General features: G+C 51.0%; 1 protein-coding gene across 1 annotated transcript; it reads right to left on the reverse strand.

Moving 5' to 3' along the window:
* Positions 1–2,022: 2,022 nt before the first annotated feature.
* Positions 2,023–19,235, reverse strand: RBX1 (ring-box 1). Its single transcript, XM_004589477.3, has 5 exons — positions 19,078–19,235; positions 17,395–17,473; positions 7,541–7,611; positions 5,218–5,303; positions 2,023–2,199 (listed from the first exon to the last, which is right to left on the reverse strand). Exons 1-5 carry the CDS (start codon positions 19,153–19,155, stop codon positions 2,187–2,189), a joined length of 327 nt encoding a protein of 108 aa, XP_004589534.1. The 5' UTR covers positions 19,156–19,235; the 3' UTR covers positions 2,023–2,186.
* Between the last annotated feature and the right edge of the window lie 35 nt (positions 19,236–19,270).

The following is a 19,270-nucleotide window of genomic DNA, read 5'->3' on the forward strand; positions in this document are numbered from 1 at the left end:
TGCACCCACATGGGAGGCCCGGAAGCAGCTCCTGATGGGCTCAGCTGTCTACTGAGGCCACTGGGGAGCGATCCAGCCCACAGAAAATCTTTCTCTGTATCTTCTTCTCCCTGTAAATGTACCTTTCCAATTAAAAAATAGATATTTTGGGCCCGGCGGCGTGGCCTAGCGGCTGAAGTCCTCGCCTTGAAAGCCCTGGGATCAGGCCCGGCGGCGTGGCCTAGCGGCTAAAGTCCTCGCCTTGAACGCCCTGGGATCCCATATGGACGCCGGTTCTAATCCCGGCAGCTCCACTTCCCATCCAGCTCCCTGCTTGTGGCCTGGGAAAGCAGTCGAGGACGGCCCAATGCATTGGGACACTGCACCCGCGTGAGAGACCCGGAAGAGGTTCCTGGTCCCGGCATCGGATTGGCGCGTACCAACCCGTTGCGGCTCACTTGGGGAGTGAATCATCGGATGGAAGATCTTCCTCTCTGTCTCTCCTCCTCTCTGTATATCTGGCTGTAATAAAATGAATAAATCTTTAAAAAAAAAAAAAAAAAGAAAGCCCTGGGATCCCATATGGGTGCCGGTTCTAATCCTGGCAGCTCCACTTCCCATCCAGCTCCCTGCTTGTGGCCTGGGAAAGCAGTTGAGGATGGCCCAATGCATTGGGACCCTGCACCCGCGTGGGAGACCTGGAAGAGGTTCCTGGTTCCCGGGTTCGGATCGGCGCGTACTGGCCCGTTGCGGCTCACTTGGGGAGTGAACCATCAGACAGAAGATCTTCCTCTCTGTCTCTCCTCCTCTCTGTGTATCTGACTTTCCAATAAAAATAAATCTTTAAAAATATATATATATTTTATATGTACATATATGTATATACGTATATATGTACATATACACACATGTGTGTATATGTGTATAGAGAATTGGCACTTTAAAATCATGCCTGTGGGAGCAGCATTGCGGCACAGGTTAAGCCAACATCCCATGTGGGTGCCAGTTCAAGTCCTGGCTGCTCTACTTCCAATTCAGCTGCCTGATTGGTGTGCCTGGGAAAGCAGCAGCACGTGGCCCAAGCATTTAGATTGCTGCCACCCTGAGGGGCAACTGGGTGGAGGCCTAACCATCTCATCTAGGGAGTCACTTGTTGGAACTGGAAGGGCTCTCTGCATGTCTCTGCTTTTTTCTCATTCTGCCTTCCAAATAAATCTTTTTTTTTTTTTTTAAGATTTATTTTTATTGGAAAGGCAGATTTAGAGAGGAGGAGAGACAGAGAGGAAGATCTTCCATCCAATGGTTCACTCCCCAAGTGGCTGCAATGTCTGGAGCTGAGCCAATCCGAAGCCAGGAGCCAGGAACTTCTTCCAGGTCTCCCACGCGGGTGCAGAGTCCCAAGGCTTTGGGCTGTCCTTGACTGCATTCCCAGGTCACAGGCAGGGAACTGAATGGGAAATGGGACCACCAAAATACGAACCAGTGCCCGTATGGGATCCCAACGTGTTCAAAGTGAGGACTTTAACCACTATGCTATCGCGCTGGGCCCCCAAATAAATAAAAAAAAAATCCAAAGCCTAGATTTGGGCCTTGTGGATCCTTCCAGAATTAGCATCTATCACATATTCACTTTATCCTTTTGGCAATCTCCACACACAGCGGCGGCGTGAAGGTCAAGGACAGCTGTCTAATTCAGCTCTGCATTGCCAAAGCATTGCACATAGTAGGTGTTGAAGAAATAATTCCATTGATGACTTTGGGTCAAGAGTCCAAGATATCAACAGGCTAAATTAAAGGCACGTGGTGATTTGGCGGCAAGGAAACAGTGACAGGGCAAGCACTTGGTCCCTGAGCCAGCAGAGGCAGCCCCGGCACTCCCAGACCTGCACGCACTTGGCTCAGGCCAGCCCAAAACTGGATGTCAGCAAGACTCCATTTCGGGGGCCTGCAGCCCACTGCTGTGACTGACGAGGGCTTTCACAATGACTGTTGTCAGTCTGCAAAAGCCGGCTTTCCTTCCCACAAACACAGGAGACAACACCATTCTAGAATCCAACCAGACTTTACTTAACAATACAATATGGTCGAAGGAACAACAAATTCAACACAGAAAAGACACAGTTCTATCTAATTTATAATTAAGTAACTAGAGGGCAAGTCATTAAATGAACAACAAAACAATTAAGCTTGATGGAAGAATTCTTTTTCTAGTGCCCATACCTGAAAGACAAAGTAGATCATTTTATTAATTCCACAGCAATTTCCTGTTTGAGATGATAAAACGTGCTTCTACCTATGAGCACCTGAGCGTGAACTCTGCAAAGAATGAGTGATTCCTCGTGTCTCCCAGCCTGGGCGGGACACTGCTCCTCCAGCTCTCCGCACTCTCTCCCCTAACCCTGCCGCAGCTGGGCCCTCCCCTGGCTCAGTCACAGCAGTGGCAGGGTGTCACCGGGAGTCTGTGAGCGAAGAAGTCACAGCTGGTTTGGGGAAAGGGGCTCCGCCTCCCAGCCTGCTGGAGCTTTGGGGTGTCCCTGGCCTGAGGTGTCTGGCAGGGGAGGCTTAAGGCAAGAAAGAAGGACAGTAGTTAGACAGCTAACAAGTTCAAAGTCCACTGTCAGTTCCAAGTAGAGCTGTGGCCGCGGGCAGTACTCCGGGAGTGTGGAGAATCGAGCCAGGAGTTTCACGGGTCCTGAGTCCCCCAGAAGCCAAGGCAGGTGTCACAGTAAACATGCCAGGCCCCGTTTTTTCCATGAGCAGTCCTCAACACAGCATCTCTCTTGCTCTGGCTCTTTCGGGGCAGGGAGCTGCTCATCAAGTGAACCTGACGTGGACGTGGACCTCTGGGTCCTGCCTCCATCATCTGGGAGGATCCTTGGAAGGCTTTTCACAGCAAAATCCCCTGCACATCATCTAAAAAGAGCTGCCCTGCCACTCCCCACACCAGCCAGCGCTGCGGGGGGTGTGAACGGAGCGCAGAGTGGGTCTGACACGGTCTTAGGGAGTGTGCTAGCAGGGCTGCAACTGTGGTGCAGTGCGTAAAGCCACAGTCTGACTGGATATCCCACACGGCTGCTGGCTCAAATCCTGGCTGTTCTACTCCTGTGATCCAGCTGATGGCCTGGGAGTGCAGCAGCAGACGGCCCTAGTACTTGGGACCTGCAGCCCCACGGGACACGGGGATGAGACTCCAGGCTTCGGCCTGGCCACACCCCAACTGCTGCAGCCACCTGGAGGGAACCAGTGGGTGGGAGATCCCTCTCTCTCTCTCAAATAAATAAATACAACTCGAAAACAAACAAAGAATTTCCTCATCCTTGGAGCAGTGTTAGCAGCAGCATCTCAGAACTATCAAAATAACATGAGCAGAACCCTCAGGAAAGGCTCCACAGCAGGGACCCTGGGATGCCAGCAGTGGCAGGCCGCCACCCGGGCAGTGCAGCTGTCTGGGAGGGTGGGCGTGGCTTGTCCTCTGGTATCCTCCTCTCCCCATATATGGGAAGAAGAAAAAGAAAACGAGTAAACAACGGCTCACCCACTGTCCGCTGATCCTCCACCCTTCCCACTCCAATCAACTATGCAAACATCATCAAAAATAAAATTAAAAACAAAAAACCAAAAGCAAATGAACAAAAAAACCAGAGTGCTTTAGATTTTATTCTTTCCCAGGGCAGCGGTGGCACTGCCTGGAAGGGCAGCGTTGAGGCTCACTGGTCTGAAGGGAACCCAAGGCAGGCTCTGGGACCGAAGCCTGCCATGAGCAAATGCTGCTGCCTGATGAGCAGTTCCGTCAGGCCTCAAGGACCGGGAAGCAGGGCCTGAGACATGTTTGCACCGTACGCAAGACTCAGCGCCCACCTCCACGAACGGAGCTCAGGGGTGCACGGCAGAGAGGCCCTGGCAAGTTGGAGAGACACACAGAGAGGTATCAGACATTGACTAGAATGCAATTTTTTTTTTAATCTAAAAAAAAGAAAAAATTCTCATCAACATCCTAATTAAAAATCACCAATAATGGGCACAATACACATGTACACAGAAACATGTAAAAGATTAAAAAAAAAAGTTGCCCAGTCGCTTGTGAAAACTTGCGCCCTGAGCCCCAGCTCTGGCCCCCAGGACAGCAGGGCTGCGGAGTGTGTGGCAGACCCCCGGCAGCGTCCCGAGTGCAGGCTCGTGAACTTCCCTGCGACAGACACACTCGCACATGCACACCACGACGCATGGACTCTTACGTCCATCCTGTACGCTGCTTAACACGGAAAACCAAAAACAGACGCCCATCAATGCAGACGGACTTAAAGTTACGGTAACTGTGGTACCTAAGGACATGCTCTGCCCCACCACAGAGGAGAGAGTCTGATGGCTATGCATATGGACTTTTCTAAAATGTATGCAATAGGAAAGCGAACAAACAAAAAACAGGATAAACTGTTATACACAAGAGACCACCCTAAATGGTTACCGGTTCAAGCCCCAGCTGCTCCACTTCCCTTCCAGCTCCCTACTAATGCACCCAGGGAAAGCAGCAGAGAACGGGCCCAGCACTCGAGTCCCTGCACCCACGTGGGAGATGTTCCTGGCTTTGGCCTGGCCCCGCCCTGGCTGTTTGGGCCACCTGGGGAATGAACTTTCTCTCTCTCTCCTCTTGTCACTTTTTCAGATAACTAAACCTTATTAAGATGTATATGTATACATATACCAGTACCATAAGGTCCTACATGCAAATTTACCTACGGAGACCGAGAAGCATGAAGCTGCTCCCACCAGCAACACTCCAGTGTGGGCCTAATGTGGCAGACTTAGTTTTTGTGGTAAATGCCCTTTCAACCATCTGAAATTTTAACTTTACCATGCCATGATTATGCACATAATACATCAGTCAGGACAGCCCCAAACGTCAGCCCTGTGAGACAGAGCAGTGGAACACGTGGCAGGCGGCTGGTCCGACCCCAAGCACAGGGGCTGCCGCGGTGCGGCCCAGGCCGTGGGAGTGCTCACACTCTGGTATTTCTGCCTCTGCAGCCCCCGGAGGTTGGGAAGCCCCGAGCTGCAGATTCCACACGTGCCGGCCCTTTGTTCCTCCTCCACAGAAATGGTCCTCCGAACATCTAACCACCAGCTCAGCTACGAACAAGGCCTACCCCACTTCTCTGTCCCCTAAGACTGCGCTCCCGTCAGCCCAAGGGGCCCCAAGAACGGCCCGCCTGACATCACCAAATAGCCCGAGACACCTACTTTTGGAACTCCCACTCTCTGTTGTCCAAGGGACACACCTGCCGTGTTTTGAGCCAGCGAGAGATGCAGTGGAAGTGAAAAGCGTGCTGGAAGAAAAGACACATTTGGTTAGCAGGAACTCATCACTGACACGCTTCACAGGAGGGAAGGTGGGGTCCACGTGGTGGGCGGGGAAGGACAGGGGACAACAAGGCAGGTTCAACATCGGAGCACCCTTGGGGTGATGAGGCTGTCTGCAATTAAACACTGGGTAGAAGTGCTGCTAACAGGGCTGGTGCTGTGGTATAGCACATTAAGCTGCCATTTGTGACACCGGCGTCTCACATGGACTTCGCTTCAAGTGCCAGCTGCTCCACTTCCTATCCTGCTCCCTGTTAATGTACCTGGGAAAGCAGAGGATGGCTCTAATCCTGGGGTCCCTGCCACCCACTTGGGACACCTACATGAAGCTCCTGGCTTCAGCTGAGCCCAACCCAGGCTACTGCCATAGTCTGGGGAGTGAACAAGTGGATGGAAGATCTCTGTCCAACTCTGCCTTTCAAATAAACAGATCAGTCTTAAGGAAAAAATGGTTCCACAAAAGGGAGAGATAATGGCGGCAGCACGGGCATGTGAGCCAGCGGAGAGCTCGCTCCGGCTCTCCTCAGAGGACCAGGCAGGCGTGGCTCCCGGGTCCACCTGCCCGTCAGCCTCCTGGTCACAGGCACACTTCCCACTTCCCTATGTGGGGACTGCCAGAGCTCAGGGCTCACAATCCTTAAAAGGGTGAGGCACTCGGTCTTTACAAGGAATGAGGATTTTAAGGCCAGGCTGACAGGAAGTGCTATGAGGGAAAGCCTTAGAGCAGCCGTCAACGAGCAGCCAGGGCTATGTCCACAGTCAGGACCAGGAAGGCACCGCGCTCTCAGATAACTGAGGTAACTGGGGCTGGGAGCCGGCGAGCGTCTGGGAGAGGGCCCTGTGTTCTTCTGGCGAGAGCCAAGCACACGCAGGGACTGAGCCACCTCCGAGGGGCACCCCCAGGTGCCAGGAGCCTGAAGCCCCACCGTGATTGGTGGCTGAGGCAGAGCTGGAAACGCGAAATGACACCCTAACAAATGATGTATGCTTTGTAGGCTTAACATATTCACAACTATGAAATCTGGGCAGGAAGCCAAGACACTTTTCTCTCCCATTGGGTGCTGGGGTCAGGGTCACCTGCGGTGCTTCAGGCCTCTGACCTCCCCATGCCTGTCAAGCACCTTGCAGTAGCAGTACAGGGTCTGTGTCCCCAGGCTCCCCAGGGCGGCCTGCAGCACGGGGCTCGGGGTCCCTGGCTCTCCTGCTCGTGTCCTAGGGTGTGCCTGTGGTTGTACATGGCAGCGCAGGGAGAACTTACACAAGAGACACTTCCAAGACTCAGCAGCTCACAGCAATGTTGACACTTACTACCTTATCTGAGCCTCGCAGCGAGCCGGCAAGCAAGCACAGCCGATACTACTATCTTCACTGTGCAGACAGGAAGCTGAAGCGCAGACAAGTGAGGTGACTTGCTAACTCCAGGAGCTGTGCTGCACAGGACTCAGCACTGGAACCAGGACTGGGCCTGAGGCCCAGGCCCAGGCACATTTAATGAAACTGTAACTACATGTTTCCCACTAGCCCATTCTACACGAGAGCAAGGAAGACGCGGACAGGGAATGGTGGGGATGCCGGATCCTCCTTGTTGTCAGTCATGCTGGGGGCTGCGGGTCCTGTCCCCTCGGCACACAGGAGGCCTGAGCAGGACAGGTCCAGCTCATGCTGACTGTGACCACGTGGCTCTACGGGTGAATTTTTAAACATGTGCTAGAAATAACACGTTTGATGTCTGCTGTCCTCCAAAGCTGTCATGGCCAGGGAAGGCCCTGTGTTCGGCCTCGGGAAGCTGCAGAAAACACTGCCACAAGTCAGGTTTTCAAACTCCCACCACTGTCCACTGGCCACACACAGACCTGAGCACTTTGCTTTCGCACCGGACACACGCCCTTCAAAGCCCGTTTCCATACTTGCAAGGTAAGATTGTGCATATCGATGGGGCCAAAGGAACTAAGGGCAGTTCCTGAAGGTGAAGCCCCAGGACTCTAACACAGGTGGGCTTGCTTATTTCTTCGCACACAGTGGTGCTCTTCGCACCACACAGTTCTATACTGTTACCGACTTTGTAAAGTCTTTTTCTTTTTTATCCATTATACACCTTTTGCGAGAAAGGTGGGCTCGTACTGTCCCCATTTTCAAGACGGGCAAAGCAGGGAGGGTGGCAGTCCGTCTCCCAGTCACGCAGACAGTAAAGGTGTGTCCTTACATTGCAGACGCCCCACGCCACGGTGCACTCTTCCGAGGTAGCAGACGCCTGGTTAGCTTGACACTCGATGCCTGTGGGAACAAGACAACAAGATCACGGGACCTGGGATCAACCAAAAGGGCACAGAAGATGGCACGTTTTCACTGGGTGCCTTCGGACACTTCCCCAAAGTCCCAGGGCCGGCGCGGTGTAGCACGCAGAGCCACCACTGGTGGTGCCAGCATCCCGTAGAGCTGCCAGCTGGTGTCCTGTCTGCTCCACTTCCCTTCCAGCTCCCTACTGATGGCCTGGGAAAAGCAGTGCAAGACATCCTAGTGCTTGGGCTCCTGCCATCCATGTGGGAGACCCAGAGGAAGGACCCAGATCTTGGCTTTGGCCTGGTCCTGGTCATTGTCACTATTTGTGGACTGAACCAGTGGGTGGAATATCTGTCTCTTCCGGGTCCGGCGGTGTGGCCTAGCGGCTAAAGTTCTCACATTGAACACACTGGGATCCCACTTGGGCGCTGGTTTGTGTCCCAGCAGCTCCACTTCCCATCCAGCTCCCTGCTTGTGGCCTGGGAAAGCAGTCGAGGACGGCCCAAAGATTTGGGACCCTGCACCCGCGTGGGAGACCCAGAAGAGGTTCCTGATTCCCGGCTTCGGATCGGGACAGCACCGGCCCGTTGCGGCTCACTTGGGGAGTGAATTATCGGACGGAAGCTCTTCCTCTCTGTCTCTCCTCCTCTCTGTATATCTAACTGTAATAAAAAATAAATAAATCTGTAAAAAAAAAATCTGTCTCTTCCTCTCTGTGACTCTTTCTTTCAAATAAATGAATCTTTAAAAAATGATTAGACTGGTGCTTTTAAAGACTGGGCGTAACCTGGCCTATCAAAATGGAAGTGATTTTCCCTTGGTGAATTTAAGTCTTAAAGTCACCTCCTCACCCTGACTGTTCTCAGAACTGGCATCTCTTTTCTATTCGTGGTCAGCGTTTCCTCTTAGTCCCCAATTGGTCCACAGGCGTGCCTTGCCGGCCAGCATGCTCCAACCCATAAAGGGCTCAGGTGGGAAACTGTGAACTGAGGCGGATAAAAAATAAGAATGAAGACCCCTGACTACGGACAAACCCCCGAACAGGCATCCAAACTCAACACTCTTCAGGACACCATCAAGCAAAGCACGGCCGGGCTGTTAGGGCGATGGTCAGACATCAGGGCTCAACACTGCTATACTCTCGCTCTGGGAAGCCAAGGCCATTATCCAACCACAGCCACCAGCAACTTCACCACAGAGCAAAGGAGGGAGCTTCGATAAAGATCTGCTGAGACTGGGACTGAAGGCAAAACCTCGAGCTAACTATTCAATGGTTAAGGATCATGAAGCAACAATCTGCTTTCTCCAAAGATGGTAACAGAATGGAGACCCTCATCTGAGGACTGGGTGTCAGCCGTAGCGTTAAGGGCGCCAGTTCCCACATACAGCACCAGGGAATCAGGTTCAAGTCCCAGCTCTGGCGCCTTACTCCAGCTTCCTGCTAAAGTGCATGCTGGGAGACGGTGCAACGGTTCAAGGAATCGGGTCCCTGTCATGCACACAGGGAGTCCTGCGCTGAGTTCCTAACCCTGGCCTTGGCCTGGCCTAGTGCTAGGTCTGCGAGAACTTGGGAGGTGAACCAGCAACAGTACAGGACTCTTGTTCTGTCTGTCTCAGATAAACTAATACAAAAAGTTTTCAACTACATAACAGGAAATAATTCAAATCACTGCATGTGGAAACAGTGCATGGGTAAGAAACAAAGATTTTAATAGGTACAGTGGGAGAACGGCATATACCACCCTAACAATAAAAGATTCAAAACCATAGGACTTGATTTTTTCCATTTATTTTTACTGGAAAGGCAGATTTATAGAAAGAAAGAGACAGAAAGATCTTCCATCATTCCCCAAATGGGTGGAAATGAGCCAATCCAAAGCCAGGAGCCAAGACCTTCTTCCAGGTCTTCCATGTGGATGCAGGGTCCCAAGGCTTTGGCCCATCCTCCACTGTTCTTAAGCCACAAATAGGCAGAAGATGGGAAGTTAAGTAGCTGGGCACCCATATCTGACGCTGGTGCTGCAGGCAGAGGATTAGCCTGTTGACCCTCCAAAACTTGATTTTGGCAACCATTTCCCCAATAAAACAGTGTAACTTATGTTTTAATCATCTGATTACAGTGGAGATTGTAGACCACAGCTTGCTGACTTCTGAAGCTGTGAACTCAGTATTCAGAATGGCAGAGAAGTAACAACTGGTAATCTTCAAGTGGGACCCTCGTCCTTAGACTAGGGCCGTGTGTGTGTGTGTGTTGTTTTTTTAAATGTATTTGTATTGGAAAGGCATATCTACAGAGGGAAGGAGACACAGAGGGAAAGCTCTTGTGTCCACTAGTTCACTCTCCCGATGGCCACAATGGCCAGAGCTGAGCCAATCTGAAGCCAGGAGCCGGGAGCCTCTTTCGGGTCTCCCACATGGGGGCAGGGTCTCATGGTTTTGGGCCATCCTCGACTGCTTTCCCAGGCCACAAGCAGGGAATTGGATGGGAAGTGGAGCAGTTAGGACACTAACAAGCACCCAACATGGAATCCTGGTGCATTCAAGGTGAGGATTTATCCACTAGGCTATTGTGTTAGGCCTCAAGGACCATATAGTAAAACCAAAAACTGTTTTGGGGCTGGTGTGATACGGTGGGTAAAGCAGCCACCTGAAATGCCAGGATCCCATATGGACACTACTTCATGTCCTGACTGTTACACTTCTGATCTAGCTAACAGCCTGTGAAAGCAGCAGAGGATGGCCTAAGTGCCTGGACCCTGCTTTGCCCTGGCTCGGCCCTGGCTTCCATGGCCACCTGAGGAGTGAACCAGCGGATCCAACAGAAGACCCATCTCTACTCTGTGACTTTCTGAATCTTTAAAAACAAACAACACAAAACTCCAAACTGTTCGAAGGTCCATCACATTTCAGTTTGTTCTGGATCTTTCTGGCTGTGGCCACGGCACTACTTTGGCTCCCTACACCATGAAGTCTCCACTTGGGCTTGCCTTGGCAGCACACGTACTCATACCAAAACTAGGAAGAAGCCTCGGCCTTGCTCCATGACTTGGCTCCACGCCAGAGCGAGTTCTCTCTCAGGTCCATCTCCCCCTCGGTAACAGCTTACATTCCCATGAGGGCTGAAGCTTCTCCTGACGCCCCACGGCAGTTCTCGCCCTTCCAACTTTCACAATGCATGCTGTAACACTGCCAGGTGACCCTGTGCTCCCTCTGGACACAGTCCCAGTCACAGCTCCAGCAGAGTAGGGACCCTATCTTTCTTTGCTTCTTTACTGCTTTTATTTTTTTAAGGCAGATTTACATGGAAAGACAATATTTTCCATCAGCTGACTCCCTTCCCAAATGGCCGCAATGGCTGGAGCTGAGCACATCAAAGCCAGGAACTTCTGAGTTTCACACGTGGGAACAGAAACCCAAGGACTAGAGCCATCCTCTACTGCTATCCCAGGCCACAAGCAGGGAGCTGCATCAGGGGTGCAGCAGCCAGGACTTGGACTGGTGTTCATATGCGATGCCAGCACTACAAAGGATCAGTGTGTTGAACCACTGTGCCAGCCCCTACCCCGTCTTTCTAAGTGCAGAGCTCAACACTTGAGAAAAGAAAATCGCTTCCATAAACAGAGAAAATAGGGGCCAGGTATATATGTATTCTTTGCCAGAAAAAAAATGTATAAAAGAACAAAAATGAGCATGACAGTTCGTCCTGCCCTTGAGAATGCCAGGTGAGAAGGGCCGTGGCTTGCAGCGCACTAGGAGAGTGCAGCAGGGACTCGCACCTACGCCTCCCAAGCTTCTGCTGCGCTGAGTGCAATGGTTGCCAAGCGAAACCGAGGCAGAAGGGCCTGACATAGTGCAGCGGCTCAAAAGCTAAACCTCCACCTGGGTGGCCAGTTCACGCTCTACTGCTTCCATTGCTGATCCTACTCTCTGCTTATGGCCTGGGAGAGCAGGAGAAGATGGCCCCGTACTTGGGCTCCTGAACCCATGTAACAAAACTGGTTTTAGATGGACTCAGCTCCAGCCACTGTGGCCATTTGGGGAATGAACCAGAGAACGGAAAATCTTTCTCTTTTTTTTTTTCTGTAAATCTGCCTTTCCAATAAAATTAATCTTAGAAAAAGCAGCTTCTCGTCAAATAAAAGATCAGCAAAATTATACTTCAACACAACAAATGGCTAAATACGAAAATGAAATAGACACGCGACAGCTGAATGGTACCTTATAGCCATTTTAAGGTATATAGCAGCCGGTCCTGTATATAAACTAAAATTGAAATGTCAATGAGCTAATCATAGGTTGTGGTTAAGAACTTGCTTTTTTTTTTTTTTTAACATACTGGTTACTCAAAACCATGTCAATTCCATAATGTTGCAAATTGCTGTTGATGTTATATTGGGACTTTTAATTGACTGGGATGATAGTCTACCAGCTCTAACTTCGGACCAGAAATGGTCTCCCCAAGAAACTGTTCAACCCATCTGGACAATAAGTAGCTGGACTCTATGCTTGGTATATGTTTGCAAGAAAAGAATCTTGATTGAATTTGAACTGTAATACTGCATCAAGGTGGAGGAATCCACCAGGGGGGAGGGGCGGGGGGATTCCCAGAGCCTATGAAACTGTCACATAATGCAAAATAATTAATAAAAAAAAAAAAGAAAAAAATTGAATAAAAAATAACAACAACAACAACCCATCTATGACACCAATAACCCATGTAAGTTCTGGTTCAAATCCTGGCTATTCCACTTTCAATTCAGCTGCCTGCTAATGAGCCTGGCAAACCAGAGAATGGCTTGGGTCCTTGGGACTCTTATTCACGAAGAAGACAGATAAAGCTCTAGGCTTCTGCCTTTGGTGTGGCCCAGTCCTAGACACTGCAATTATCTGCGGAGTGAAACAGCAGAAAAATGATAGCTCTTCTTCAATAACCCTACTGTCCAAAAAAAAATCTGAAAAACAAAACATGGGACTGTCACGATAGCATAGTGGTTAAACCCTCTCTTGCATATGCTGGGATCCCATATGGGCACCAGTTCTAATCCCAGCAGCCCCTCTTCCCATCCAGCTCCCTGCCTGTGGCTTGGGAAAGCAGTGGAGGACGGCCCAAAGCCTTGGGACCCTGCACCCAGGTGGGAGACCTGGAGGAAGTTCCTGGCTTCGGATAGGCTCAGTTCTGGCCGTTGTAGCCACTTTGGGACTGAACCAGCAGATGGTATATCCTCTCTGTATCTCCTTCTCTCTCTATATCTGCCTTTCCAATTAAAAAAAATCATTAAAAATAAAAGCAACAACAACAAAAAAAAACAATCTGAGGCAGGCACTCGTCACGGTCAGCCCCGAGCAGACGATAGCACAGCACATAAGATCTTCCACCCTGTGTCTCCTCCTCTCCATATATCTGGCTTGCAACAGAAATAAAAATTAAGAACACCCAGCACATTGTACATTTCAGGAATATTCTAAAACAATCAATAAATGGGAGCACGTAAGGTCAATACTAAGCCCCAGCAAGGGTGCTGGCATCATGGCACAGCGGGTTACGTGGTTACGTCACTGCCTGTGAGGCAGACAACCACATGAGCACCACACGTCCCTCCTACTCCTCTGCTAACACACGTGGCAAAGCAGTGGAAGATGGCTCGAATACTCTGGCCCTTGTCCCCCACATCAGAGTCCTGGATGGAGCTCGAGGTTCCTGGCTTCAGCCTGGCCCCCGCCTGGCCAAGCCCCAATGAAATAGCAGAACCATCTCACAACCTTTCTCTTCGTGACTTTATCTTTCAAATCAAAAAACAAAAAGCAAACAAAAAAATAGCGCAAATGTGGCAGATTCCAAAGGAGAAGTCCCAGACCAGGACTGTCTTGTAGGATCTGACCGGGGCAGCCCTGATCTTTGTGATTCGCCTATAGCTCTGATTGTTAATTATTCACTTAATGCCAGACTGGAGTTACTACAAAAATGGCTGCTGCCGAATCTAGTCATATTTTCACCTTTAACAATTAAAGTCTCTTAACAAACTTGTACATTCTTTTTGTTTTTTTACAGTTGTGACGCAATGGTTTACCACAGCCTGAGACTCTGACATCCCACACTGGCGGCCCACCTGGAATCCAAGCTGTTCTGCTCCCATCCAGCTCCCTGCCGACAGGCCTGGGGAAGCACCCACATGGGAGACCAGGATGAATCTCCTGGCTTTTGCCTTCAGCCTGGCCTAGGCCTGCCTGAGTAACCTTTGCGGAGTAGATGAACTGCTCTCTGCTTTTGCCTTTTACTCAAATATTCTTAATTTTTTGTTACAGGAGTTCTTCTTCATCTGCCATTTACAATATTTTTTAAAATGACATATAAATTGGGCCCGGCAGCGTGGCCTGGCGGCTAAAGTCCTCGCCTTGAAAGCCCCGGGATCCCATATGGGCGCCAGTTCTAATCCCGGCAGCCCCACTTCCCATCCAGCTCCCTGCTTGTGGCCTGGGAAAGCAGTCGAGGACAGCCCAATGCATTGGGACACTGCACCCAGGTGGGAGACCCGGAAGAGGTTCCTGGTCCCGGGTTCGGATTGGCGCGTACCGGCCCGTTGCGGCTCACTTGGGGAGTGAAACATCGGATGGAAGATCTTCCTCTCTATCTCTCCTCCTCTCTGTATATCCGGCTTTCCAATAATAAAAAAATCTTTTAAAAAAAGACATATAAATTGCACACGGGCGCACGCAGACACACACACACACACACACACACACACACAATCTTTCTCTGCTTGTCCGAACTCCACGGCAGGAAGCTGGATTGGAAGTGGAACAGTCAGAATACAAACCAGTATCCATGTGGGATGCCAGAATCATTAAGCAACAGCTTTACCATTATACTGCAACGTTAGCTCACTTAGAAGACATTAGACATTATCTGATAATACAGGTATCTAACCACAGTCGAACTGGATTCCTCAAGTGTTCAATTCTAAGAAAACACAGCATTTGTGTGTTGTAGTCCTTCCAAGAACTATACTCTCACATTAAGTACACAAATACTTAAATACAGAGGCAAAGAAAAGCATTATAAAAACGTATGAGCTACTTTCAGAAAAGAGCCTCTAGCTCCAGGCTGCGAAAAGGCAAGGCAAGCAGCTGGCAGTAGCACATAATCAAAGACCCCACCCAAACACACTGAAAACTGTGCGTGTGGTTTTCGGTGATGGATTCCTGCCGTCTTCAGTAAACACCATGTGAGCTGCTGATTGGATTGTAGTGTGAAAGGAAACGGGGGCCAGTGCTGTGGCGTAGCACATTAAGCCATTGGCTGCACTGCTGGCAATGGGAGTATGAGCACTGGTTCAAACCCTGGCTGCTCCACCCCCAATCCGGCTCCCTGCTAACGCACCTGGGACGGCAGGAGGATGGCCCGAGTGTTTGGGCCCCCAGCACCCACGTACAAGACCTGCATGAAGCTTCTGGCTCCTGGCTCTGGCAGGCCCAACACCAGCTACTGTGGCTGGTAAGTGAACCAGTGGATTGGAGACCTCTCATTCCCTACCTATCTCTCTCTATATATTTTTTAATTTTTCAAATTAAAAAAAATCTTTAAAGAATAAAAGGGAAGCAGCCAAAGTATAAACAAGGCCAGGGAGATTTACCACTGTCACATACTGATCACTCTCCAACACAAAAGATCTGATTTGTGCTTTCCAAGCTGCAATAACTATAGCATACTCTGGTATTTTGTATTTATATTATTCACTCAGCAAGTATCTAGTGAGAACTTTCCTCATGCTACACACCACGCTAACTCCTTGGTATACAGCATTAAATAACATACGACTGGAAGCTAACTCACCTAGATGACTAACACAGCTGCCATGGCCAGTTTATGTATGTGTATGATCCAAATCAACTTCTTTGAGCAAGTTCAATGTGAGATATGAAGATCAAGAATGGATTAGTCTTACACTGCTCAAAACATTAGTTATTCAACACGAGGCACCTGGGCACGTGAGATGTGCTAGCCTGAATGAAGACGCACTGCAAGTGTGCAATGCAGCTCAACTTTGATACAAAAAGAAAACAAAGCAAACATACTTTTTTTTTTACACTGATCACATGCTAAAATGAAAATATTTAACATACAGATTAAGTATCATATTAATTTCACTTCTTTATGCTGGCTTCATTAAGGTGGGCAGCTGATAGTTTAAGACTGTGTATGCGTTGGCATTTTTGGTTTGGACTGGAAAACGCTCGGATAGAAAAAAAGCAGGCCCAAGCCACTGCCCCCTCCTGCCGCACAGCTGTCCAACTGGCCAACCCTCCCCCAAATGCTGGCATCTCACACGGCACCAGTTCGTGTCCCAGATGCTCCACTTCCTGCCCAGCTCCCTGCTTACGGCTCAGGTCATTGGGACCCTGTGCGCATGGGTGACGCAGAAGCTCCTGGTTCCTGACCAGCTCAGCGCAGGCCAATGAGGCAGGAACCAGCAGATAAAAGATCTCTCTGTAAATCTGTTTTTTAAATGAAAGTAAGTAAATCTTAAAAACCAACAAGCCACAAGGCACAAGGGGACGAAGCGGAGAAGCTCTCAGAGGGCTCTGAAGGCGAGCCCAGGTCACAGATCCTTCAGGAATGGCAAGAAGGCCTAGGAGAGCAGCCCAGAAAAGGGCGGTTCACAATGCAACTGCAAAGGCAAGAGCCAGCTACAAAGTGAGAGCCTACAGTTCAAACGTTCAAAAACGCAACAATTTCGCTGCCGCATCCAATTTCAACAACCACTCATTTTAGTACCAGGATGAAACTAGAATCTCAACTTTTCCTGCAGTGGTCAACGTGTGTGTCCCACCCTTATCGGAACACAGCCAGTCCATCAACAGCCATGCTCATACCTACTGTGTGTAAAATGTCTTTTGTGCAGGTAACCGCCTACTAGGACAATGCTAACGTGCCCTCTCTATTGTTTGGTGTTAATATAAAAAAATGTTTTTAGGATTAATTTTTATTGAAAGCAAGATTTACAGAGGAGATACAGAAATATTTTCCATCCACTGGTTCACTCCCCAGGTGGCCACAACGGCCAGAGCTGAGCCAATCCGAAGCCAGGAGCTTCTTCCGGGTCTCCCAAGAAAAAGTCTTTTTCCTTAGGCTTTGCCTTACACAACTGTCCCTTGCCACCTGGGGAGATGTGTTTGCACAGCCCCTTTTCATTAAGCGCCATGGTCCTGGCATACAGCCCACACACATCCTTCCACACCCTTCCGTTCATCTGCAGGACTTGTAACACCCATTCCAACGGGAAGGCCACTAACAGCTGGTAGTATGGGTTAGGGCTTGATGACAAGGCAGAAGGACATATCTATTCAGTGCAAACCTAATTCCTGAAAACAAACAAAGAAACAAAATAAACTTTGGATCCACAGTTGTTTGAAGACACCAGGGATCAGCTGTAAATCCTGCCCAGGAAAAAATGAGAGCAAATACAATGTTTTAGGTCATAATTTACTCTTCATTCAGACTTCTGCCTTTAAGCTCGCATGGGAGACCCAGAGGCAGCACAAACAGCACCTGTGCTCCCAGCGTTCTCCACGTGTCCTTGGCCTCAAGCGGATCCACTCCGAGAGCTGGGCAGGTCGGCAGGGCAGCAGGAAAGATGGCTTGCTTTTGAACACATTAATGCACTAACCATCAGAAACCCGGGCGCCCTGTGTCTCCTCGTGGAGAAGGGAACTGTCACACCGCAATGGCCACGACCTGCCTCCCCTCTCAATGGCTCCTGCCCTGCTCCAGCTACTCACAGAGATCCATGATGTGGTTCCTGCAGATGGCACAGTTGTCCACCACAATATCCCAGGCCCACAGGGCCACTGCATTCCACTGCAAAGAGAAAGACAGGCGCCAATGCACTCTCCTCGCAGTCTCTTTTTCTCTTACACACACTTTGGGGCTCTTTGCTGCAACTGCTGTTGCTACCACCCGGGCCCCAGGGACCCCCAGTACCCCAAGGTTCAGCTGTGACATATTTTTACTCGTTACATTAGAGGACAATTGCGAGCTGTATGTATGCTCACCCACTCTGCAGAGGTTCAGCAGAATACAGAAATGAATGAGTCATCTTTATACTCCCTCCCCTAAAAGGTTTAAAATCACTTAGGCCTATCAATGCAGGCACGTGAGGAACGGTTTAAGTGCTTGTTTGGGGCTTAATAAGCACAAACGTGAATTCCTGTGAAGGGCTTTTCCGGCATCCGCAGGACCCCAGAGGTGCTCAGGGAGCAGTATGCAGGGGAAAGCTGGAACAGAATGAACCGAGACGACCGGATCAAGCAGGTGGGTAATCGCGGGATAAGCCGGATAACCAGCGACCCGGTGCGGGTTTCCGAACAAGGTCATCCCTCCAACCTCACACCGCTATGCCACGCCAATCCGTTCCTAAGAGCTTCCGTTCTTTGCATCAAACGGAGCTGCTCGGCTCTGGGACTGCTCACCCTCCACGGTTAAGACAAGGGGTGAAAAAAACTCCCCTTACACGCGCTAACGTGGCGCCACCGCCACCCCTTCCTCGCCTCCCAGGGCAGTTCTGGGGCTCGCGGAACTTGGTCGGCAGTTTGCCCGCGGCAGCTCCGTCTCTACCAGTGCGCAACATGGCTGCGGGCAGGAGCCACCTGCAGACGCCAAAACGCCCGAGCAGGGCCGGCGCTGTCCGCGGCGGGCCGGACCTCCCAGCACCAAGCTCCCCTGTCTCGTTTTCCAGACTCAGTTCCTCTCTTGGGGAAAGCTCAGACAGGGAGGAGGAAAACTCCCGCAAAGAGCGTCCTCGTTCTCCATGCGTCCTCCCCCACGCCCCCTGGACCGGTCACCCTAACTGGGACGCAGTCCCGCACAAATGCCACCAGATTTGGGGTGTTTTCTTGTAAGAAAAAATCTTTTTTGTTTTTAAATGTCTTTCCCAAGGGAAGATTCTGGATGTCGACAGATCACCACAGAACCGACCCAACGTCTCTCACGGGAGCCCTGCTGTCCACTTGGAGACTCTCTACGGGGTGGGCGTCAGGGACCTAGCGGGGTTTCCTGCTCCGAGCCGGGCTCCTGCGGGGCCCTCTCCGGTGCGGGAAACCCGCGGGCTCCCGGCTTCTCGCCACTCTCGCCCCGCTCCCCCCATCAGCCACTTCAGTGACAGCTCAGGCGCTAGGCTCCCGCAGCCCCGTCGCAGGAGCGCGCCTCTCAACAAGCCCCCGCGTGATTGGCCCGTGCGCCCGCCCGGCGCACCTCGGCCCTGCGCTCGGCATTGGGGCCGCCGGCACGTCCATCAACGCCGAGGCCGCCCCCTCCCCCACCCCCGGGCTTCCCTTCATGGTACCCGCTCCTAGGAACGCCCTGAAAGGAAGCGCCTTTCCTCCGCGCCTCGGTCACCCCAGGGCCTGCCAGCCTGATCCGTGCTTCTCTAAGCTTCCCCGAGGAAGGCGCTGGCGAGACCCAACCTTTTTCACTTCAAAGCGCTTCTTGCCCGCGCCGCTGTTGGTGCCGCTCGGGGTATCCACATCCATCGCTGCCGCCATTTTGGAAACACACGCTGTGTCGTCCGGCCAAGGCGCCTGCGCAGTAGCGCAGGTCTCGCTTCCCACCCGCCCCCGAGGCACGGGCGCCTCCTCCCCTGACTGGAGCGCGAGGGGC

Source organism: Ochotona princeps, chromosome 15 (assembly GCF_030435755.1).
Source record: "Ochotona princeps isolate mOchPri1 chromosome 15, mOchPri1.hap1, whole genome shotgun sequence".
Classification (NCBI taxonomy): Eukaryota; Metazoa; Chordata; class Mammalia; order Lagomorpha; family Ochotonidae; genus Ochotona; species Ochotona princeps.